Genomic DNA, 24,675 nt, shown 5'->3' on the forward strand with positions numbered 1-24,675 from the left:
TGCTAAAACTTCAACGGAGTTATGTCCATGTGCAGGCGGATGCTAAGACTTCCATTGGGAAGGGGGGAGACTGATTTGTATCGGATTTCACCGGGGGGGGGGGGGGGGGTCTCTGCCCATCCGCCCCAAAGAGCCACAGTTGCTGTGGGCATCTCACGCCGGCTCTTGGCATCCTTGAGGATCCCTGGGGCGCGCTGTCTCCGGAGGTTTTTAGGCTCGCGCCCCGGGGACGGTCCCCCCGGATGAAGCCGACCTGGTTCAGCCCTTTCCGCTTGGGCAGCGCGCGTCCCCGAACCTGGGAACTCGGACGGCGGAGCCCAGGCAGTGCCAGGTGCGGGGCACCCCGGGGGGACGCGGCCGGCAACCCTGCAGCCGCGCGCCCAGCCCCGGGCGGGCGGGCGCGGGCGTCTTCCAAGAGGCCGGCGCCAGGTGGGCGCGGCCTCGGAACGCGGGCCCGCCCCCGCCGCCGGGGCCGCCCAGCCCGGCCGGCCGAGCGCGCCCCACCCGCGCCGCGCCCGGCTTCCGACTTCCCGGCTGCCAAGCTGAGCTGCCTCGCGCTCCGCCCGCCCGGCCCGCAGACGCGCCATGGGCCCCGAGCGCTGCCTGGCGCTGGGCGGCCTCCTCGCCCTGGCCGGGCTGCTGGAGGCCCGGCTGGTGCGCCAGGAGGAGACCGGCTTCGGCGAATGCGACCGCTTCTTCTACGCCGGGACCCCGCCCGCGGGGCCGGCGGCCGCTGCCCACGTGAGGATCTGTCAGCGATCCGAGGGCGCCGAGCGCTTCGCCACCTTGTACAGCACCCAGCACCGCATCCCCGTGTACTCGGCCTTCCGCGCCGCGCGCCCGGCGCCCCTGGGCGCGGAGCCGCGCGGGCTGGTGGAGCCGCAGGTAAGCCAGGCGCTTCCCGAGCCCCGTAGCCGGACTGGCCTCGCAGGGCGCTTGGCAACCCCCCGCGAGCGGTCGGGAGGGGAACGGCGGCCCCGGGCTTCGATGCCCGAGTCCGGAGACCCGGGTTTCCGACCTTCCCCGCCGCGCCCCCGAGATTACAGCCTGCCTAGACCCCTGTCAACACCCCGGGCCGGAGCTCGGCCATCTGAGAGCCTGAGATGAAGCTACGAGGGTCCGAGGTTCCCAGTAGGCGGTTACAGCGTAGACATCTGCAGCGTCTCATTCATTTCCTGAATTGTGAGGAGCGTGAGACGGTGACCCAGGAGATCAGTCGGATCTGCAGGACGCGGGGGCTGGGAGCTCACAAGTTGTTGCGATTCTGCAGGATGGGTGGGTAGATGAAGGCTCAGAGAGGCCGCCAAACTTGCGGAAAGATGCGGTCGGTCTTCTACTAGGGAAAAGCCTTTCTTCTGCAGAAGCCACCTGCGCTGGAAAAGTCTTCCTTTCTGCACAAGGCATTGAGTAAATCCCATCTGAAGTTGTGTTGGGTTGTGCCATGCACTCGGTCGTGTCCGACTCTGCGACCCCATGGACGGTAGCCCGCCGGGCTCCTCTGTCCATGGAATTTCCCCAGGCAAGAATACTGGAGTGGGTTGTCATTTCCTTCGCCAGGGGTCGATCCCGACCCAGGGATCAAACCCGCGTCACCTGTGCCACCTGCATTGCAGGCAGATTCTTCACCCCCTGAGCTTATATCAATGAAATAAAGATACAGATGTTTTAGAAATGGGATGGGATAGGTACAAGTAGTAGGGAATCATTGACTGCCCCCAGCTAATGGGAGGGACAAACCGGTTTTTCCTGACTCTTTCTTTATATCTATTGATATATTATCAAACCGCTTGGAAAATCATGTGGTCTCTCAGGGGGTTTGGGTTCTGTCTGGTGAGAGTGACCAAACATTCCGAGAGGTCCCCAGAGGTCCTGCTGAACCTGCCTTAACACATTCTGCCCTAGTCAGCTCAGCCAGCTTCTGTCTAAAAGTTTGGGTCAGGCTCCCCTGCCGACAACCAAGGGCACTTCATCCATGGGGGAAGGGGGCAGCTGAACACGCAGCCCACACCCCCCCCCTTTTTTTTCCTTTTAAAGAACTGGCTGACTTTGATATTTTTCTTATTTTTTTTTCCCCAATGTTTTCATTGATGTATAGTTGATTTACATCAGCCTACCCCTTCTTGATGGCCACAGCTGCCCAGGACCACACCATGAGCTGGGGACTGACTTTCTGTTGTTTTATTCAGAGCCCTGGGTTGTAATTTCTATCATCTCACTCAGCTATTTCTAGCTCTAAGACCTTGACCAGATCTCAGGCCATCTGCACCTCTGTCCTCTTTACCTTCTCCACATCCAGCTGATGAGCTCAGGCTTGTGAAAAAGCCTTGGTAAATTAGATACTCTTAGGCATACACTGGGGCTTCCCTGATGGCTAAGACGGTAAAGAATCTTTCTCCCACTGGCTCACTGTAAACTTGGGTAGGTTGACTTAGAGGTAATAACAGGGTGGTTCTGAGAATTAAATGAGTTACTTTATACAAGGTTCTCTGAGGAGTGCCTGAGACATCAGCCCTAGCTGTTATTATAACATAAGCCAAACACCCTCTGTTTAAAAAGGTAAACAAAGTCCTATTAGATTTAATCAGTCTTGGAGGCGAGAGGAGCGAGCCTTTGGGTCAGGGTGACATTTGTGCTGTGCCCGGAAGGATGTTCAGAAGGGGACAGGGATGAGGATATTCCCAGCAGAGGGAATATGCTTAGGGGGACGTGTGTGGCTGATTCAGGGATTCGTGTGGTGGGAATGGTCGGAGCAGCTGAACCAGTACCAGGAGGTAGATGATGGTCAACTCCTGCTCAGACTGAAGGGGAGTGGTGGAAAGGCGGGGTTGGGAATGGAGTGATCAAGGAAGTGGGAGGGGTGGGGGGCATTTAGGCACTTACTGAAGGAGCCCGAAGGAGCATGACTCATTCAGGAGAGAAGAGAGGGACAGGATTTTCAGGGAGGCAGTGGAGACTCTGGGCCCTGAGAAGTGAGGAATAGATCTGGGGGGTAAAATAGGATGGGGAAGGAGGAAGGAGCCGGTGGGGTGGGAGGTTGTTGTTGTTTAGTCACGAGGTTGTGTCCGACTCTTAGCAGCTCCATGAACTGGAGCCTGTTAGGCTCCTCTGTCCTTGGGATTTCCCAGGCAGGAATATTGGAGTGGGCTGCCATTCCCTTCTCCAGGGAAATCTCTGTGACCCAGGGATGGAACCCGCGTCTCCTGCATTGGTGGGCAGATTCTTTACCTGCTGAGCCGTCAGGGGAGCCCTGGGTTGAGGAGGGGGCAGCTCGAGAGCTAGGAGGTGCAGCGGTTCAGAAAAGCCCAGGAGGCCAGGCGTCCCTCCTGGGGAGCTGGCAGTGGTCCGGTGGCTGAGCCCAGGCAGAAGGATGCTTTCGTCTGCAAGGTGGGCTTGTGCTGGCCGTCCCTTCCCACCCTAGTGTCTGACCGAGTCAGCCAGGAGCCAGCGGGTATTAAGTGGAAGGCAAGGAAGGTGAGAGGGGGGAGAAGCTGCCAGATCACAAGGCTGGCGGGCCCTGGAGCTCAGTGCAGCAAACCTGCCTCCCCGCCAGCACGCCTGCTGCAGAAAGATGCTCAGGGTTCAGCATGGACTTCGGCCACTTCCAAGCCCTCTGTAACGCTGAGTCACCTGGTGCCCACATCACTTTTTTGTGAGGTCAGCATTACCGAGAGGCCCAGGAGACAGAAGAGGAAGAGGCAGGGACCTAAGGAACTGGGTGTTCGCCTTCGGTGGTGAGTCAGGCAGGGCTGTTCTGACCCTGGGGCTCCCGGAGTTCAAGTCAGCAGTTCTCAAAGCTGGCCTGCAGTCTCCCTTTGGGAAAAGAAAAAATTTCCTAAATCCAAGGAGATGGAAACTTAGTCACCTGTGTACTTAGAACCTTTAGGGTGTTGTCTGCCCAGTGCCTCCAGGACAAAGTTCATGCTGCAGAATGCAGGTTACAAGGTCCCCTTTCCCCAGGCTCTGGTCTGCAGCTCCAGCCTGCCTCCCACCCCCGTGGACTGTTCTAGCATTATCCAGCTGCCTGGAGGGCCTCTCGTACCCCATTCTGTGGGTCACGGTTGTTCCTTTGATCACGCTCAGTCCTTTCACCCTGAACACACTGTCCCCATCTCACCGTTCACTGCTTCCCCTCCTCCATCCTTTAAGACTGTCCAGGTGTCATCTCCTCCAGAAAGAACAGCCCACCTGAGTCAGGGCCACCTCCTGAGTTAGATGACCCCGCAGCATTCCCTGTAATTTCTCTATTTTTGTTCTTACCACATTGTTTTATAAAGGGCTTCCCTCGTGGCTCAGCTGGTAAAGAATCACCTGCAGTGCAGGAGACCTGAGTTCGATCCCTGGGTTGGGAAGATCCCCTGGAGAAGGGAATGGCTACCCACTCCAGTATTCTGGCCAGGAGAATTCCATGGACCGTGTATTCCATGGGGTGGCAAAGAGGCGGACACGACTGAACGACTTTCATTTTCACTTTCCCAGGTGGCTCAGTGGGAAATAATTCACCTGCTAATGTAGGAGACATAGGTTTGATCCCTGGGTTGGGAAGATCCCCTGGAGAAGGAGATGGCAATCCACTCAGTATTCTTGCCTAGAAAATTCCATAGACAGAGGAACCTGGAAGGCTACAGAACTTAAGGTCGCAAAGAGTTGGACATGCCTGCGCGCTTACACGTGCATGCACACGTGTGTGCGCGCACTCACACACACACACTGCTTTATAACTACCTGCTCATGAGTTTGTCTCTCCAGTGTGAGTGTTTGGGAGCTGAGGGCCTCATTTTACTCATACTATTATTTCTAAGGCCTAGGACATTAGAAAGCACTCAGTGAGTTCTGGATGAAATCATGATGTTCAGTGGTTCAATCCAGCAGCAGGAGGTGAGATATTCCGCTTGAGCTTTCTTGGTGGAGAGCTGCCTGCTTTAGAAGCTCGCCTCCCAGCTGGCCAGCCGCCACTGTTCCAAGCATATTCCATATGCAGAGCTGGAACCTTCCTCTCAATCCACCCCTCCAGTTCTAGCTCTGGTGTTTGGAACTACCTCAAATGATTTAGCTCTCTTTAGCATCATGTAACTGGAGAAGGAAATGGCAACCCTCTCCAGTATTCTTGCCTGGGAAATCCCATGTTCAGAGGGGAGCCTGGCGGACTACAGTCCATGGGGTCACAAGGAGTGGGACACCACTTAGCAACTAAACCACCTTGACCACCAGTGTCATATAACAGGTCCCCACATTTGAGGGGCCTTCTGAGGGACACAATGAGAACTTCAAAAGGAAGCAGAGAAGACAGAGGGGTGTTGTGGGTTTTATGTGGAATATGGTCATCTTAAAATTGAGAATGGGGAGAAGGCAAGAAAGAGATGGGATAGCGTGTGTCCCTGTTAGCAGGATGGAAATAGTCTGAAGCGTTTGCAGTCAGAACTGAGGACTGGGTTCTGGTTTAGTACAGGGAACCTTGACCTTTTAGTCACTCAACTTATTTCCATTTAATGGAAGAATTTTTGGATAACGTACTAGTGATGTCTTTGCAAAGGATTTTGTCAATTCACACTAGAAGTCAATGCATAAGATCCTGTCATTTTCTTTAAAAAAAAATTTTTTTTGGACATGCAACATGTGGGATGTTAGTTCCCTGACTAGGGATAGAACCCATGCCCCTGCAGTGGGAGTACAGAATGACCACTGGGCCACCAGGGAAGTCCCCAAGCCTTTGTCATTTTACACATGTGACTGTTGGAAGGAACTGGCTTTATAGTCTGCCTAAACTTATTTAGTCTTACAAAAATACTGTGAGGTAGATCTTATTCTCCTCATTGTAGCTGTGAGGCAACTGGCTCAGAGGGATTAATTAATTGTCGTGCCCAAGGTCACATAGCTTGGATTGGAACTCATGACTAGCTGCTCCTAGTCTGGAGCTCTTTCGTGTTACTGTGGAGATTTTTGACCTCCTATGGTTCCACTGCATTAGCGGTCTTAGGACTTTAATTCTCATCTTTCATGAAAAGGGAAAGTGTGGTCGCTCAGTTGTGTCCGACTCTTTGCGACCCTGTGGACTGTAGCCCGCCAGGCTTCTCTGTCCGTGGAGTTGTCCAAACAAGAATACCGAAGTGGGGAGCCATACCCTTCTCCAGGGGATCTTCCCAACCCAGGATTGAACCTGGATCTCCTACATTGCAGGCAGATTCTTTATTGACTTGAGCTGGCAGTACATCTTTCATATGGGAATCTTAATTTCTACCCCATTTTTCTTTCTCCACAGTCACAGGACAAGTAAGGGCACGTATCTGGCCATGTGAATGTTATTTAGGTGTCAGTGACTCCAGAGTAAAACAGATGTTTTGGTCAATGGCAAAAGTATTTTCCTAAAGGGCCCAGTGAAGTCATGTTTCAGATCTTAGTAAATGTACGTGAACAGTTGTCACAGCTAGAACCTCAGTTAAGTCTTTAATCTTTCATCTCCATCAGTACCTTTTTGCTTGTATCTTCTGAAGCTGTTAGATGCACTGTTTCATTCATTCTAACACCAGCCCTCTTTTTATTGTGTCAGAGAACAGATACAAAGAAGATATCACACACTGACATCTCAGGGTAAGGGGCTCAGCAAATGGGACATTTCTGATTCTTTCTTCCTCATTACAAAACCTGACTTCGTTTCCCTGCTTTGCCATTTACAAGCTGTGTAATCAAATTCTTCCAGTCCTATTTTTCTGATCTGTTCCTTAAAGATACTAACAATGTTGACCTCATAAAATAGTTGTGACAAACAAGATAACACATATAAGCGTGTAGCATAGAACCTGTAATATGGTGAGGTCTTAATAGTAATGTATACACTATTAAGGTCTTCCTTTAATAGGTGTTAGACAGACACGCACACACACACACGAATGGAATGCTGGATTAGATAGGTAACTCCTGCAATCCTGCTGTCTGTCCTAAAACATCCCTCTGTGTATCTTCTCAAATGCTTGGTATGTGTCTCACAGTCACATGATGGATGCTCAGAAGGTATATGGTGAGAGACAGTGGATGGAAGATGGATGGATGGGTGGATGGGTATAGGTGATTGGAAAAACCAGAACAAGGCAGGGGCCAGAGCTGCCTGCACCCGCCCTGTCCTGAGCAACCAGGAGATGGATTGTCATAAAGCAAACAGTGAGCAACTGCATTCCAGGCTCCTGCGCTGAGCCCAAGGAGCGCCCGGCAGCGCCTGAAACACAGGGCTGCTTCCACAGTCATCTGCTCACAATTTCTCCTTAGCAGGTAGTAAAAACAGGAGTCACACATTCTCCCGCTTGCTGCCTTTTTCTTTATATTTGAATTGACTGTCTCCATCGGATTTGTGGTTGCTCTCAGGAGCAAGTTAGGGTACTTGCCCTGGACTGGCAGAACATTTGAGTGACTCTTTGTCCTGGAATTGTCTAGTGTGTTGGATCTGTACACCATGCTTTCAGTCCAGACTTAAATTTGAGCAGTTTAGGGAAAGGAACTATCATTTATTAATCCCTTACTGTGTGCAAGGATCTTCACAAATTAGCTCATTCATAGAACAACTCTAGGTCTTATCATCCATGGTTCGTGGTTTAGGAAACTGACGTTCAGAAGCATTAAATAGCTTATCCAAGGTTAACTCTGCCAGCTGCTTATGCTGCCTCACTCCAAAGCTCTTAGCTCTCTTTTTGCTCTGTCATGCTGCTTTCCAGTGACAATGTCAGTATTTTCTCTCCAGATTCTTAACGGACTGATGTGTTATTTTCATTTTACTGAATTAATCCAGTTCTTTGGATGATGTCTGGCTTGGCTTCTAACACACTGTTCTGGAAATCTCAGTTACAATTCATGGTGATTGAATGGAGCTTGCCTTGAGGAATAAAGATTTTATTTGTTGGGTTTCAAATTCCTCTTCCTTTCAAACTGACAACTCTACAAGTGGAAATATGAGAAGATAAATACTCCCACTTGCCAGTAGTATTCATTGCCAGTGATCTGGTCTTGCTCCCAGAATTCCTGTTTGGTCAACAGTGTCTTTTCCTTCATGTTGCATATCATATCTTCTGAGTGGTCCCGTAGTCTGTTGGTTCCACAGAACCTGACACATATGCTATTTGGCCATTGAAAGGAAGGAGACATAAGAAAGAAACCAACTCATCGAGTGAACCCCAAATAGAAGCACCATTTAGTATTCCAGTCATGCTTTTATTGACCCAGTGCCTGACAGACGTATGGCTCATTCGCAGGAGGTCAAAGGAGGGCATTTTATATTTTTAATCAAAATTGAAAAATGAGTACTTCTTTTTCACAGGAAATAGATGACTGAACTAGGGCTTGAAGGCATAAATTAAATTACATGTTCCAGTTGACTTGCACCTTCATTTTAGGGGTGATTGAATTGACCAGGAGGCATGATGGAACAGGGACCATGTGAGGAAATGGCCACTATTTATGTATCTGAAAGACTGGGCATCCACCACAGTCTCAGAACAGACAGGAAGCACAGAGAAAGGAAAGCTGGGCTTATGAACCACAGAAAGATCTTTTCTCATTCTTGAATATGTCTGTTGTATCTGAAACCATGGAACCCGTGATGACCTCGGATGCCTCCTTCACGGCCAGGTGGGACCGTTTGGAATGGTTGATGGCCTTGCTTCTGTGCCTCACTAGACAGACTTCACCCCTCTAAGCCCCACCATCTGTACCCTGGGCTTCAGGCTGCCACCATCTTCATCCAGGCCTCTGCAAAACAGCTGCCCAACTGGCTGACCCATCCCGCCTGGGTCTCCTTTAGCCTTCCTCCACCTGGAAGTCCAAGTCTTTCAAAACAGTCATCCTGTCTCCAGCGACCTCACTGGAAACCCTACAAGGGCTCCCCATTTCTCCTCAGATACAGTCCTTATCGGGGTCTCCAGAGTCCTGTGTGGTCGGCCTCCCAGTCCCCTCCCAGCCTTATCGGCTGTCACACGTTGCCAGGCCTTAACCTCTATCCACTTTGGCTTCTTCCTGTTTTGTTTTTGTTGTTGTTTTTAATTTCTGTGTTCTCTCGCATCATAGGGTCTTTGTACCTGCTGGACTTTTTTGTCTTCCATGACATTCCCAACTACATCAGCTGCCAATGAGGTGCTTGTCACTCAATCATGTCCAACTCTTTGTGACTCCATGGACGCTAGCCTGCCAGGCTTCTCTGTCCATGGAATTCTTCAGGCAAGAATACTGGAGGGGGTTGCCATTTCCTTCTGCACGGGAATCTTCCCAACCCAGGGATCGAACCCAGATCTGCATTGCAGGCAGATTCTTTACCATCTGAGCCACCAGGGAAACCGTCAGCTGCCAATAATACTCTCTAAAGGCACCAAAGACACCTTTCTTTGCTAGCCTGGTGCAAATGTACATTTATTTGTATGACTGAGTCCTCCTGCCTAGACCCCGAGTCCCATGCATGCAGGATACGGGCCTGTCACACTCACCATCGTAACACAGAGGCTGGCAACCTTTTCTGTAAAGGGCCACAGAGTAAATAGTTTAGACTGTGGGGCCATTTGGTCTCTGTTGCAAGTATTCAGCTCTGCTGTTCTAGCACAAAGCAGCCACAGACAATGCATAAATGAGTAAGCATGGCTGTGTTCCAAGAAAACTTTATTTATGAAACAGGTGGTGGGCTGGATTTGGTGCACAGGCTGCAGCTGGCCAGCTTCTGGTCTAGCACGATGCCAGCCCTGAGTGTGTGCTTATTAGTAAATGTTGTTGAATGTTGAGCACTCAGCAGGTACGGGTTGAGCATTGGCAGTGAAATCTGAAAACTGTGCAGTCTTATTCCTCTTAGGGCATGGCAGCCCTAGATTGAGACCTACAGTCAATTTCCATGAACTTTTTTAATGTGGTGTTGGTTCTTTATATTTAGGCCTTTTTAGGATGATAAAAGTAATCATGTGCTTATCGTTAACAAAAAAGATTTCTGGGCATTTTGGAAGTATATAAAGAAAAAGATCCCACTTCTAACAGATAGCCAGTCTTCACAGTTTGTGTGTATGGGTATGAGTATGAGTGTGTTTGTGTAACATTCCAGAAATTTCTATCACATACAGAGAGACCTGTGCGCACTCATATCCTTTCTTCTGGTCAAGCATCAGCATCCTTTTGGATTCTGTGAAGCCATGTCTAACTAGTCTCTCAAACAATCAGCACCCCCGTGGAGTGGGAAAGGGAAGGGACTTTTGATGAGCAAATTTGCACAGAAGCATAAACAGTTTATCTCATGAAGCACTTTCATCTAATAAATATTTAGAAGGTCTGGGGACTTGAAATGCAAAGTCTATTTCATCACCCTTTTATTTCACGACTTTAAAATCATGTATAACTGACAGATGGCCTGAAATAACGCCCTCTTTGCCTTCCTGAGTAGAGGAGGTGTCATCCTCCTCTACATTAAGAAGAGAGTGGGTCTGGGTTGACCCTGGGCTGCCCAAAGTCACAAGGCCAGTAAGTGACAGAGTTGACGGCATCTCATTTCCAACCTGGTGTTCCATCACTGCAGCCAAATAGTCTCACCTTTAGAGGAGCTGGAAGAAAAGCACATTTGCAAAAGCCTGGAGGAGAGGTCAAAGAAAGGGAAATGATTTGCCTGGGGGAGACTTGCTAGCCTCAGAGGCTGTTGGTGACACAACATGGAGAAGCAGATGCTGCCTTTTGTGCTAAAGACAAGAGGTCTTAAGCTTCAACAACTTGAGGAGGATTGAGGTTGGATGCAAATAAATCATTTCCTGATATGAGACCTAGAGCCAGGCATCTGGAATGCAAAGCCAAGTGGGCCTTAGGAGCATCACTGCAAACAAAACCTAGTGGAGGTGATGGAATTCCAGTTGAGCTACTTCAAATTCTAAAAGATGATGCTGTGAAAGTGCTGCACTCAATATGCCAACAAATTTAGAAAACTCAGCAGTGGCCACAGGACTAGAAAAGGTCTGTTTTCATTCCAATCCCAAAGAAAGGCAATGCCAAAGAATGCTCAAACTACCACACAATTGCTCTCGTCTCACACACTAGTAAAGTAATGCTCAAAATTCTCCAAGCCAGGTTTCAACAGTACGTGAACTGTGAGCTTCCAGATGTTCAAGCTGGTTTTAGAAAAGTCAGAGGAACCACAGATCAGATTGCCAACATCCTCTGGATCATCAAAAAAACAAGAGAGTTCCAGAAAAACATCCATTTCTGCATTATTGACAATGCCAAAGCCTTTGACTGTGTGGATCACAACAAACTATGAAAAATTCTTAAAGAGATGGGAATACCAGACCACCTGACCTGTCTCCTGTGAAATCTGTATGCAGGTCAAGAAGCAACAGTTAGAACTGGACATGAAACAACAGACTGGTTCCAAATCAGGAAAGGTGTATGTCAAGGCTGTGTATTGTCACCCTGCTTATTTAACTTATATGCAGAGTACATCGTGAGAAATGCTGGGCTGGATGAAGCACAAGCTGGAATCAAGATCGCTGGGAGAAATATTTGTAAGCTTGGATATGCAGATGACACCAACCTTATGGCAGAAAGTGAAGAAGAATTAAAGAACCTCATGATGAAAGTGACAGAGGAGAGTGAAAAAGCTGGCTTAAAACTCAACATTCAGAAAACTAAGATCATGGAATCTGGTCCCATCACTTCATGGCAAATAGATGGGGAAACAATGGAAACAGTGAGAGACTATTTTTTGGGGCTCCAAAATCACTGCAGATTGTGATTGCAGCCTTGAAATTAAAAGACGCTTGCTCCTTGGAAGAAAAGTTATGACCAACCTAGACAGCATATTAAAAAGCAGAGACATTACTTTGCCGACAAAGGTCTTTCTAATCAAAGCTGTGGTTTTTCCAGTAGTCATGTGTGGATGTGAGAGTTGGACTATAAAGAAGGCTGAGTGCCGAAGAATTGATGCTTTTGAACTGTGGTGTTGGAAAAGACTCTTGAGAGTCCCTTGGACAGCAAGGAGATCCAACCAGTCCATCCTAAAGGAAATCAGTCCTGAATATTCATTGGAAAGACTGATGCTGAAGCTGAAACTCCAATACTTTGGCCACCTGATGCGAAGAGCTGACTCATTTGAAAAGACCCTGATGCTGGGAAAGATTGAAGGCAGGAAGAGAAGGGGACAACAGAGGATGAGATGGTTGGATGGCATCACTGACTCAATAGAAATGAGTTTGAGTAAACTCCAGGAGTTGGTGAAGGACAGGAAGGCCTGGTGTCCTGCAGTCCATGGGGTGGCAAACAGTCAGACACGACTGAGCGATTGGACTGAACTGATGTGAGAGCTCTGATGTTGCAAAGGACCCAAGGGCTGTCAGGTCCCCCTCTCTCATGAACTTGAAGATAAAGATAGCACTTTGCCTGTTAGCTTTGGAGCTTGGCCATCTCATAGTTACAGTCTTGCGTGGAGACTGGCTGTGAGCCTTCCCCAGTTTTCAGATGAAGGTGACACATTATTGAGTTGACAGTGGGACCTTGCAGGCTGCAATTCTGCACCCAGGGAGCTCATTGACCCGGCTTGTTGCTGCTCTTGCTTTTCTGCTGTCAATATTGGATGGGCTTCTGCTCCTCCATTCCTGTCCCAGGCCAGTCAGAGCCTGGGAGTTTCCTCTCACCCATTTGCATAACAAATGTGGTCACAGCTAATCACAGATGAAAGATTATCTTCAGTTTGTTTTCCGTGAATAAATTGGGGTTTATGTGGACAATGCGGGAGACCCAAGTCGGGAATATCACCTGGAGAAGGAAATGACAACCCACTCCAGTACTCTTGCCTAGAAAATCCCATGGACGGAGGAACCTGGTAGGCTACAGTCCATGAGGTCACAAAGAATCAGACACGACTGACCGACTTCACTTTCACTTTCTTTAGTGACAGAAACGGGCTCACCCTCTTTATTATCTGTACCTTCATCTCTTCATTCCTGGGCAGCAGGGGGAGAATGCTAGCATCTCGATGGAAGAGTCCCCAGACATCAGGCTGCAGATTGATTCCTCTAGTAGTATCTTTATTATCGTTAGTGTCACAACCGTTTATTGAGTTTTGGGGTCTAAGCCCAGAAATAGGAGTCCATGACGTGGGCCTGGGACGAGACTTAGTCCCTGCCCTCAGGTGTCTTTTTCCCTAGTGAAGCAGGTGGATCAGACACAAGAAATGCCCCACTGGAAGGGGCAAGGACTGGGCATATGGAGTCATTCAGAAGATGGGTTTTGTAGTGAGATGACTTGGGCTGAGTCCCAGCTCTGTCCCAGCGTCCCCAACTCAATGGACATGAACTTGGGCAAAGTCCTGGAGATAGGGGGGACAGGGAGGCCTGGTGTGCTGCCATCCAGGGGGTGGCAAAGAGTCGGACGTGACTTAGCAACACAGCTTAACAACAACAACTCACTGTTAATTACTGACTGGGTGACTGAATCTCACAGAGCCCAGGTCCCCATCTGTGGCCCAGAACTCATAAATCACCCCTACCCTATGGATGAAGGCTTCCCTGGTAACTCAGTCAGTAAAGATCTGCCTGCAGTGCAGGAGACCCGGGTTCGATCCCTGGGTGGGGAAGATCCCCTGGAGAAGGAAATGGCAACCCGCTCCAGTGTTCTTGGCTGGAGAATTCCATGGATGGAGGAGCCTGGCAGGCTGTGAGGTTGCAGAGTCGGACAGGACTGAGTGCCTAAGACTCCCACCCTGTGCATGAGTTAGGGAGGTTCAGGATGACCGCATTGCGTCTGCGTACTCAATACACGCATGTTAAGCATGTGGGATGAATAGGGAGCCTTTGCTTCCCAGACCATGCCTTCCTTGGAGACAACCACGATGGGGGCTCCCATCCCCTTAGGTCTGACCCTGAGGTCAGACGTTTCAGTAAAACGTCTCAGTGTTCCTGCTGAAATGCCCTTTCTCCCTCTGCCCCACTTCACTGCCGCCTTGCCCATGACTGGTATCAGCTTTTCCTCTGGGTTCAGCTGCTCCCGCTCTGTCGTCTGGGTTCCCCTGCCCACTGATGCTCTCCTCTGCTGAGGAATGTAGTAGGAGTGCCTTCTCTCAGTCCCCGGGGTGTCCCTCTTATCCTTTCCCAGACTTCTGCAACCAAGGCCTGTCTCTTCCTTTGTGCCCAAGACTTAATCCGGGTATCTAGAAAGTTCCTGGTCTGCAAGGTCCCTGCCTCAATTCTCCTGGGTTCCCGTAAGAGTAGGACTCCTGGGGTTTCAGGCTTGTTGCTGCATGAATCATAAACGTACCCAAGCTTGTGCGGGGGAAGGGCAGGTCAGTCGTAAGAAATCACTGGTAAATTCACAGGCACAGGAACAGAGGTACACACAGGCCTCAAAGGATCCGGGAAACTTCTGGAAAGACAGCGGCCCCACAGAGCCTTTAGGATCTCTCTCCCACCCTCCTCTGTCTTTTTGCTCTTAACCAGCTTTTTCATTTCCCATGGGTCAGCCTGGCTGCCAGGCCTGAAGGCCACCTAACAACCTCCCCACCCTGACAATGTCAGGCTCTGAGCTTCTTGGATGGAGAATCCGAGAGAGCCATCTGGTAGGCTGCCTGCCAGACTGGCTATCGTTTAGTTATGCCTGGGAAGGAGGTGGGTGGGAGAGGTCATGTGATGAGAAACACTGCCCCTTTAGGGACAGGGTCAGAAGTACTAGGTTAAGTTAGACGTAAGAGTTGAGTGTGGCGCATTGGCTGACACGGTTGGCAGAGCTAGTGGTTGCCTGGGAGAGTGTAGGGTGGGCAGCCAGATTAGACTACTCCAGGGACCCTCAGTACTCAACGCAGCCTGGCCTGTGTACCAACCATGTGTGTGATTCATGCTACGGAAGACCTTGAGGTGGGTGTGATCCCCCAGGACTGGGTGAGTTGGGGTCTTGGGAAAGATCTTACTGAGGCTGTATCAGCCAGGGTCTGAGAAGGAAACATACAGAACTTTCAAAGTAGTTTAACTGTAAGAATTGAATGAAGAAACTACATAGAATTAAGGGAGTCAACAGGCTAGTGGCTCCCTGGCGGCTCAGATGGTAAAGAATCTGCCTCCAATTCAGGATACCTGGGTTCAATCCCTGGGTCAGGAAGATCCCCTGGAGAAGGCAATGGCTACACACTCCAGTATTCTTGCCTGGGACATCCCCTGGACAGAGGAGCCTGGAGGGCTGCAGATACAACTGAGCAACTAAGCATGCACGCATGCATGCAAGGAAGTCAATAAGATATGCTCAAGAACCCAGGGCCTGGCTATTGTAGGAAGCTTTCACCATCCCAGGCCTGCGGGGCCTGCAGGGAGCCTGGTAAGAGCTGTGACTGCAGAGAAACTCAGCCGGAGTCAGACTTGCAACAGCCAGCTGGGGAGGTGGTTGTTCAGTCGCTCAGTCGTGTCCTGCTCCTTGCATCCCCGTGGACTGCAGCAAGCCAGGCTTCCTGTCCTTCACCATCTCCCAGAGTTTGGAGGGAGCGAGGGGGTAAATCGGGTGTCTTCTCTCCTCCCATTGGCTGCTCCAGTCAGAAGCCAGAGGGCAGGAGAGCTCAGATGGTGTGGTCCCTAGAAATCAGGCCCCTGGGTCACAGAGCAGTCACGGAAGAGGGTGGAGAATGGATCTGGGAGGCCAAAGAAGAGCACCCCACATGGGAGCTGTGAGGTTAGAGTCAGGCCTGGACCCCCAGATAGGACATAAGTAGCAGAGAGGATTGGTGAAGGCACCCCAGCCAGTGCTGACATGGACCGCAGCACAGAGGTAAGCAGGGCAGCGTTTCCATAGTAACCAGGTAACTGACTCAGCTGGGGGATGAGATTGTACTTTTCTGGTTGATGAATGAGAAGATTTGACAGGAGGCATTGGAATGGGGAGGGTGGTTATGACTGTGCCAGTTTGTCACTTAACCTCTAAGCACAGGATGCTATTGAAGATGTTAGAAAGAGTACTGAGATATGATCCAAAAAGTACAGATGGCAAAGAGAGGCTTCTCGCTTCACACGTAAGGTGGGAAATCTATGAGTACCCGTTTTTGCTATCAGAACATTAGCTGCCCTGATGAGTGGAAGATCCAAATATCCCTGTAATGCTTTATTCTCTTTCTCGGCTTTACCATCCCAGCTCTTGAAATTTGAGGATGACACCTTTCACAGAGTATATTAATAGGCTGTGAAAAATTCAAGCCCAGCGGGGCCACCACTGGAGATGACCTCATCAGCGTTTGTGCTTCAGAGTTGTCCATGGACCCCCGCCCCGGCATGAGCATTGCTGGGGGTTGTGGTTAAAAATGCAGTCTTGAAACCACCAGAGGCCTTCTGAAAGCATCTCTGGTGTGGAGCACAGGAATCTGCATTTTTAACAAGATTAAGTTGCTCCTAATACAGACTGAATTTTGAGAAGTATTGATTTAAAGGAACACCACTGATTTCCTGTAGAAGCTGCCTAGCGAGGGGCTTATTTCCAGTAAAGACCAAAGATGAATCTGATAGTGATCTAGCACAGGGGTTCTCCATTTAGAATCACCTGGAGAACTTTAAAAAAAAAAAAAAATCCTGAACTGATCTCCAAGCACCACCCCCCACTCAAGCTTTTTGAAGCTTACAGGTGGCATTAGTGGTAAAGAATCTGCTTGCCAATACCGGAGCCACAGGTTCCATCTCGGGGTCAGGAAGATCCTCTGGAGACACAGAAGGAAATGGTAGCCCACTCCAGTCTTCTTGCCTGGGAAGTCCCGTGGGCAGAGGAACCTGGTGGGCTACAGTCCATGGGGTTGAAAGGAGTCGAACACAACTGAGTGTACACAGGTGATTCTAAGAACCTCTGATCTTGTCTGCACACAGAAGGGGGAAAAAATTAGAAACAGGGATGTCTCATTTTAACTGACTTTTCTGAATTCTGTAGCACATAGTCAAATGCTAAAAATAATTGCTCTGGAAAAGAAAGCAACAGTAGAGTGGAAAACTGGCTTCAGCAAGTAAGGAGGAATAGGACCAGGAGTGTTGTAATCCAAGAGGGTATCACAGGTCTAGAGAGGCCTTAAAGGCGCCGGGGACTGTCTCAGGCTCCCAGGGAGGTGGCGGGCGATGTCCCACGGGAGTTTGTCCTCAAGGCCTCCCTTGCCCACACCCAATGCCAATTTAGGATTGGGTCTTTTTCTCCCACTTTCTCTTTCTTTCTTCCACTTTCTCTTTCCTTTTTAAAACAAAATATTTATTTAGTTTAATTGATTGTTGATCACAGTATTGGTTTGATCTCTGTCACACATCAACATGAATTCACCACAAGTGTACCTAGGTCCCCTCCCTCTTGAATCTCTCATCTGACTTCCACCATTTCCCGCCCCTCTAAATTATTACAGAGCCCCCAGTTTGAGTTCCCTGAGTCATACGGCAAATTCGGGATTGGATCAGTTTTTCACCCCTCCCCTTTCATTTGCATTTGTTCGGACGTTGAAGACAAAGGAAGGTCTCACTCGGAAGGGTGCCATCATTTCCTCCCCTCTCCTGTCCTGCCGTCTTCTGACCGAGGAGGGGAGAACGCCTCGGTCGCGTGTCTTTGCGTCTGCACGGCTCCGGTGTCGCAGATGTGTGCCAGGCCCCTACCGAGTGCCCAGTACCGGGGCAGCTCCTCCCGGAGGCGGGGGGAGTCGGGGCAGCCTGGAGGAAGGGTGACTCAGGGCAGGAAGGCTGTTCAGGAAACAAAAAACCCTGCATTTCTCATCCCCTAAAAAAAACAAAAAAGCATCCTTCTGATTCTTCTAAAGCTGTTTCTACTCCCAAGAGGATAAGGAAGATTTTTGGTGCCAAGCAGGGAGGATTTATTTCTTTTTTTCCTGCAGTGAGTGGGTCAGAGCTCTGTTCATGCCTTTGCTGAGAGCTGAAAGGCCTGGCGGTTTATTTCTTCTCAAAAGTCCTTCCTTGCCTCTTGTGGCCCCGCTGGCCTCCGCTTCTTTTTTGAAACACGGCTTTTCAGAAACCTGGGTGTTTTCCGTGGTGAGTCCTCAAATCTAGTTCATTCTGACGCTGGGAGCGTGCGGAGGGCCGGCCCGCAGCCTCCAGCTCCAGCTCTGATAAGGTTATCTGATGTTCCCACGGTCAGCTGCCGTCTCGGTTCCTTGCGAGGGGGCCCTCCCACCCACCTGCTGATGTGCCGTGGGGTGACCGGGTTTCTTTAATGTGTTTATGCATCACAGTTGCCCGCTGTCAACTCATCCATGGACTTGACTGTGGTTGCAAAACAGACCAACCCCCAGAGGAAACATCCTGCTCCCGTGGCCACAGTTAGATAGGAGTTGGCAAGGTTGCTTGCGACCACAGGGTCTGGTGTGAATCATTATCAGCGCGTGCTTATGGAGACTAAGACTGTGCCGGGGAAGGAGACTCCACCCTTCCTAGGGCGAATCAGGGCAGAGCTCCAGCACCCTTTTGATCATCCTTCTCCACCACCAGCTTTCCCAGGGAGAAATCCTGCAGCAGAGATAGAGGCCTGTCCGTTCTCTCCGGAGCCCCTCTTTCCTGGTCTGCAAGGACATCCTATGCGCATCTGAAGGTTACTGTGGCTCTCACCGGAGATCATTCTTTCAGCCTGTTGAAATTGTCTCCCTGGTGTCCTGCGCCAACCCTTCCCCACATTGCCTTTGGGGTCGGCCTGCCCAGCACCGGGTTCCCTCGTCTCCGGCACCCCCCAGCCATGTCTGTACTCCGGCCAGCCCCCATCAGCCGCGGGCCCAGCCGCCCCCTCCCTTTGCCAGCTGCCCCGTCCCCGAGCCCACCCTGCTCCTCTCTGCTCTTGCTTTTGTCCTCCCAGCGGAGGTGCCATAGGTGGTCACCTGCGGCCCTTGGCCCTGCCCGCCTGGACGCCGACAAGAGCCGGAGCTTCCCGTCTGGGTCCCGCAGAGCGCGCCCTATCTCCGCAAGCGGCTCCTCCCCTCAGGAAAGACCTTCCCCGGTGACGAATCTGCACGGTGGCCCTGGGCCCTGAGGCTTGTCTGGATTTCGCAGCTCGGGAGCCCTCTGGGACAGGGGCCCTGCTCAGGGATGCCCTCCTCTCTAGCCCATCACTTCCCTGAGATGCTCATTGTCCCCCTGAGATGCTCCCCAGCCCTGCATGTCGGGAGACCTAGGCTGTCCCACCCTCCCAGGGCCCCTTCTCCCTCGGGGGCTTGTGGGGGGCTGGTGGGGCATCTTCGCTCACCCCGTGGGCCCTGCTTCTCTGCTTCTCCTGCCGAGGCCGTGTTCCTCCTCTGCCTTTATGTAAAGTGAAGTCACTCAGTTGTGTCCTACTCTTTGCGACCCCGTGGACTGTGACCCACCAGGCTCCTCCATCCATGGGATTCTCCAGGCAAGAGGACTGGAGTGGGTTGCCGTTCCCTCCTCCAGGGGAGCTTCCCGACCCAGGGATCGAACCCAGGTCTCCTGCGCTGTACCCTCTGAGCCACCAGGGAAGCCTGCTCAAATGCAGGCCTGTCTGCAGCCTCTTCTTGCCCAAACCCAGCCACGCCCACCACCTGTCTCCCTTCCTGAGCCCGCTGGGGAAAATGCCCTCTGAAGCCTCATGAATGGCTCTGTCATCATCACAGCCCTCGGCCCTTGTCTCCAGGCTTCCTTTTCCTCTGATCCTCCTCTCGCCAAAGTTCCGTCCTCCCTTGACTTCGATGTGATACTGGACAATTGATTCTCCCGCAGCTCTAGCAGTTTCCCAGTTGCCCCTCCTGCCCACCCCCCACCCCATCCTCTAGTTCATCCTTCCTCACTGCCCTTGCTTACCTAGAGGCTGGGCTGCTCCTGCGGTGGGGCTAGGAGCTTTTGAATTTGATAATGCTGGGCATGGCCTTGGCTGTGCCATTGACAAATTGAGTGGCCTTGTACCTGCCCCTTACCCGAGTTTTAGTCTTCCTGTGTGTAAAGTGGAGATGATGATACTAGTTACCTGGTAGGGTTTTGTGGAGAGTCAGTGGGTTGCTGACCCATTTGAAAAGACCCTGATGCTGGAAAAGATTGAGGCAGGATGAGAAGGGGACGACAAAGGTTGAATGGTTGGATGGCATCACCGACTCAATGGACATGGGTTTGGGTGGACTCCAGGAGTTGGTGATGGACAGGGAGGCCTGGCGTGCTGCAGTTCATGGGGTTGCAAAGAGCTGGACACGACTGAGTGACTGAACTGAATTGAATGGGTTGCTGCACTGCAGTGTTTTCTAAATGATAGTCATTTGCACCCATGCTTCACCACAGTCCTGCTTGTCCTGCTATTTACTTGAGATTTGGTCTTTATATTGACTTTAAATCAAGTCATTGGAAAACAAATTTGCCTTATCCTAAATAATCATATCTGTGAAGTTGTGTGTAGGAATTACTGGTTATATCTTCCCAGGAGAAATTAAACATGAATGCACAGCTGTTAAAATAGAAGCATCCGTTGGTTCACTTCTCAATGTCCACAGGAAACCAGAGAGTTACGTGCACTGTCCTGCGAATTTTATGTGAATCATGCCTCAGTGCCCCAGCCCCAGGATGCATGTGCACCAGGATGAGCCTTTATTGATGTTATCCCTCTCTGGCCAGCCTTGCTTTCGTGCCCAAGCTCTAGTCCTGTATCTCTAGCTGCTATGAAATGTTTCTGCCTGTCAGTTTGGTCCCTTTTAGAGGTCAGCCTGTTCACTTTTCCTCCATTGCACCTCATTTTCGGGTGGCCTGGGCTCCAGAGTTGGACGTCATCTTTCACCTTCCAGGGACCCTGCCGGGTCTGCCTCCACGTCCTGGGGCACCTTCCTTCCTGAGTTACGCACGTGTCCTTTCCTTTCCATTTCCTCAGCTTCCTCATGGTCCAGGCTTTCCTGCCCAGCATGGGCAGGTGTCTATTTCCCTGGAATTACACATCGCTAATGATACTCTGGCCTCAGGGAATGTCCACTGTGTACAGATCAAGTCCAGACTCGGAAATGCAGCATTGAAAGGACCCAGAGAGCAGAGTGGACCTGGAGTGCTTTATGGCTGCTGAAGTCAGACCACGTGGGTTTGCAAACTCAGCCTCCCTCACCGACAGCGTGACATCCACACACTACTCAGTGACTGAGCCTACGTTATGCTTTCTGCAGAGGAGGAAATAGGGATCCTGTTAGGATTAAAGAAGGTATGTCCTGTAACACCCTTCCATGGTGCCCACTCCCTAGAGAGCACTCGGTGAGCTTTAGTTGTATTCTATGATGAGTTATCTGTGTATCAGATCATTTATAATCTGGTCTCCTGCTATCCCTCCCAATTAAAACTTTTCCTTACCCAGAGTCCTATTTTCACTCACTCCCCATCTCTCAAGCCTTTGTGCAGAAGTCTCCTTAAACCCTACTGACCTTTGTGTTTCTCTAAGTTTATCAAAACCTTGCATATCTTTCTAACCCTGCCTCAGCTTTTGTTTTCTCCAAAAGCTAAAGATATCTTATCTTCTCTGACTGTTTATGGTGTCTTTCCTTCCTCTGGAATCTGATTGCTCTTTTTCTTCAAAACATTTATTTGGTACTCAACTTTATCTGCAGTACTTCGTGGTTTTTCCTTGGTTTCCTATTTAGTTTTGTGTGTGTCTGTGTCTTGCTTCCCTAAGTAGATGGTGAGCTTCTTGATGCCATTTGGAGGCATGTGAAGCAGGGATTCAGAGCAGCAGCTGTGGGACTGGTCTTCTTGAGTTGATGCTGTGACGTCACCACTCACCAACTGTGTGCCCTTGAATATGCTACTTAATCTTGATGTGCCTCAGTTTCTCCACCTGTCAAAAAATGATAATAGTACCTAGTTTTTGTGGGTTTAGATGAGTGAGTACTTAGTGGAGCTACTTACTGATTTAGTACATGTGAAATTCTTAGAACAGTGCCTGCCATGTACTACTCAGTAAGTGTTGCTGGTTGTTATTATTATTATCATTCCTCCTGCTTTCTCCTACAGTAGCGCTCACACCTAAATAGGCTCAGTACATATTGTTGAATGGGTGCCTATTTCCCCTCCAATTATCCTTCTCAATTTTCTCTTAGTCTGTTTTTCTTCCATGCATATTAGCAGGAAAATTGAAAGTCTCCTTTTATTTAATTCCAAAGGAGGGGGAAAAAAATCCCATGGGTTTAAGTAGCTTTGGCTGTCTGCTAACGTAAACAGACCAACTCATTGACAGAAACAGGTTTTTTTCTTGGTATTAAATTTGAAAAGGAATTTATTATAAACTTATTTATGGGGCAAGATGCTGGTGGATGGGGAGTGCTCATTCTTCTAAAAGTTACCTAAGAAGTTGCAATTAGGAAAAAAAAAAGATTTTCCATTAAACCCAGGAACTGTATCAAATTACACTGGCAGCCCAGGAGGACCCATCAACAGGGAGGCAGGTTACACAGAAAGCTTTGTACCTGTCCCTTCATTCAGAGTCTGCTGAGAAACCAAAGAGAAAGATTAGTGGTGCTTGCAAAAGGGCAAGGGCAACCCAAAAACTGTAATCTGAAATTACCTCTTACATCATAGCTGTATTTTTGTCTTTAGGGAGCAGTGTTGTTGGTAATTTAGTGTAATTGCAGTAACCAGATCATTAAACTATGTCTGCAGAGAGCCTGGAAAAAACAAAAAACACCTGCCCTTTATGTGACAGTGTCTCAAAGAATGCATTCGACTTTTAAATATTCTTATTGTTTTCAGTACAGTTTTCCATACACGAGTCAGATATTTTAGTTACACACACACTTGGCTGTTTCTTCAGAAAGTGAGAGCCTATCAAGACGTAATGGTGTAAGCATGATGATGGGGGAGCTGTTTCAACCGGTTCTATTTAAACTTTCAGATGATTCTTTAACAAATGACGTTAGAACTGTATCATCTTGAGATCAAAACAAAGTTTTGTCATAAGTTTAAAAAGAGGTTTTAAGACAGGAAGTAGAAATCGTGATGGACGTTTCTCCCAGTGGAGGTCAGTTAGCAGACTGTTATAAGGCCCTGGGATTTAATATGTTTTATGATGAGATGGTAGAGTGATTTCATAATGGATATCCATTTTTAATGACTCCAAATTGCAAATACAAAATCAATGGAAATGAATTTGAATAAGACAGAAATAACCTACATGAAGAGATGAGAGAATTATACCTAATAGATAAAGCAAAAGAATTAATAAAAAAAAATACATAAAAACCAAACAGGTTGTTTGTAAGCTGGTTGGTGTGTTTTGGCAAAGGGCTGGGAGTCCTTGTGTCTTATTCTTAGTGAGAGAGTTCAGCCTGTAAAGTGAGTTCTTGACACATCAGAGAAAGGTCTTGGAAGGTACTGTTCTACTTACACCAAACAGGAGGTGGCCTAAATAGAAAAAAAGGAGATTTAAGCAAAATAAGTACATTTGGAGATGATAGATCTATAGTGAGTTATAAAAGTAAACAAGGCATGCTTTAGCAGAAACTTTATAACCTTAGACAAATTTCCTGGGCAGCTGTGCAGCTCCTGTCCTTCCACTGCAATCACATAGAAATATTGAATTTTAAAAATATTATCTATATATTTAAATTCATATTTCAGCAAAAAAGTAAGAAGGAATTTTCAGGTGCCAGAAATATATAAGAAATCAATAGCCAAAGCTGTGTGTGGGAGGACACGTGGAAGCTAGGGGCTAGGGCTCTAAACTGCCTGTGGACAGAAGTCAAGGTTACATAACCTATTCATGACATGGGTCTGGAGCTAAGCTCTCCAGGTAAAGCTCGGGGCTGGCAGGCTGTCGCAGCTTTGGTGAACCAAGCAGGAAAGCTACTTGCAAGTTGTTATAGGAAGTAGCTGCCTACACCATGTCATTAGTGGAAACAGTCAACCTCCAGAAGTAAGCTTGAAGCTGTCATTTTTCCTTTGTATGAGTCCAAATGTGCAGTGCTTTCTCCCTGTGGAAACCCTAGCCTGTGAAAATAACTCAGAAGCCAGTCCAGAATCAATGAACTCTTTAGAGCCCCAGCAGAGGCAACTGCAAATGCAGTCCTATTAGATTTGTTTTTGTTTCCATTTTTGTCTTTTTTTTTTTTTCAACAGACCATCATGGAGCTTTTATAAAGACAAGCTTATGGGCAAAAATTGCAGAACACTTAAGTATACACACCACCCTAAAGCTAACCAATAGGAGCAGCAAAGTAAACTGAAAAGCCGAATAAAATAGACAACAGATCTTAAAGGGAATTTAAGAATTTCTAAACTACAGAAAGATTAAAAAAAAAAAAAAAAGAATTTCTCAAGAGAAAGAAAAACAACAGAATTTTCAATAGAACCAAATAGAAATGCTAGGAGAGAAAGAAGAGTCATTGAAATGAGAAACAAAATGAAAAAAGAAAAAAACCTCAACAAAGTAGGTAGTAAACTAAACATAGCTAAGGAGAGACTTAGTGACTTGGAAGACAGATCTAGGGACTCACCTGGAGTGCAATATAGAGAGTTAATAAGATATAAATGGCTCAGATGGTAAAGAATCTGCCTGCAATGCAAGAGACCTGGCTTCAATCCTTGGTTGGGAAGATCCTCTGGAGAAGGGAATGGCTACCCACTCCAGTATTTTTGCCTGGAGGCATCCATAGATGGAGGAGGGATACAGTACATGGGGTCTCAAAGAGTTGGACATGACAGAATGACTAGTGCACAACACTGAAAAAGATCATAAGTCACAAAAAAGATAAAGAGGATAGAAAGAGAGGCTTTGATGTGA

General features: G+C 48.9%; 1 protein-coding gene across 1 annotated transcript in view; it reads left to right on the top strand.

The window, feature by feature from the left end:
• Positions 1–353: 353 nt before the first annotated feature.
• Positions 354–24,675, top strand: part of ENDOD1 (endonuclease domain containing 1) — a 29,667-nt gene continuing 5,345 nt past the window's right edge. Inside the window, exon 1 of the mRNA XM_070473654.1 lies at positions 354–885. Coding sequence (XP_070329755.1) covers positions 586–885 — 300 coding nt within the window. The 5' untranslated portion in view covers positions 354–585. The remainder of the gene's footprint in view (positions 886–24,675) is intronic.

Source organism: Odocoileus virginianus, chromosome 10, assembly GCF_023699985.2.
Source record: "Odocoileus virginianus isolate 20LAN1187 ecotype Illinois chromosome 10, Ovbor_1.2, whole genome shotgun sequence".
NCBI lineage: Eukaryota > Metazoa > Chordata > Mammalia > Artiodactyla > Cervidae > Odocoileus > Odocoileus virginianus.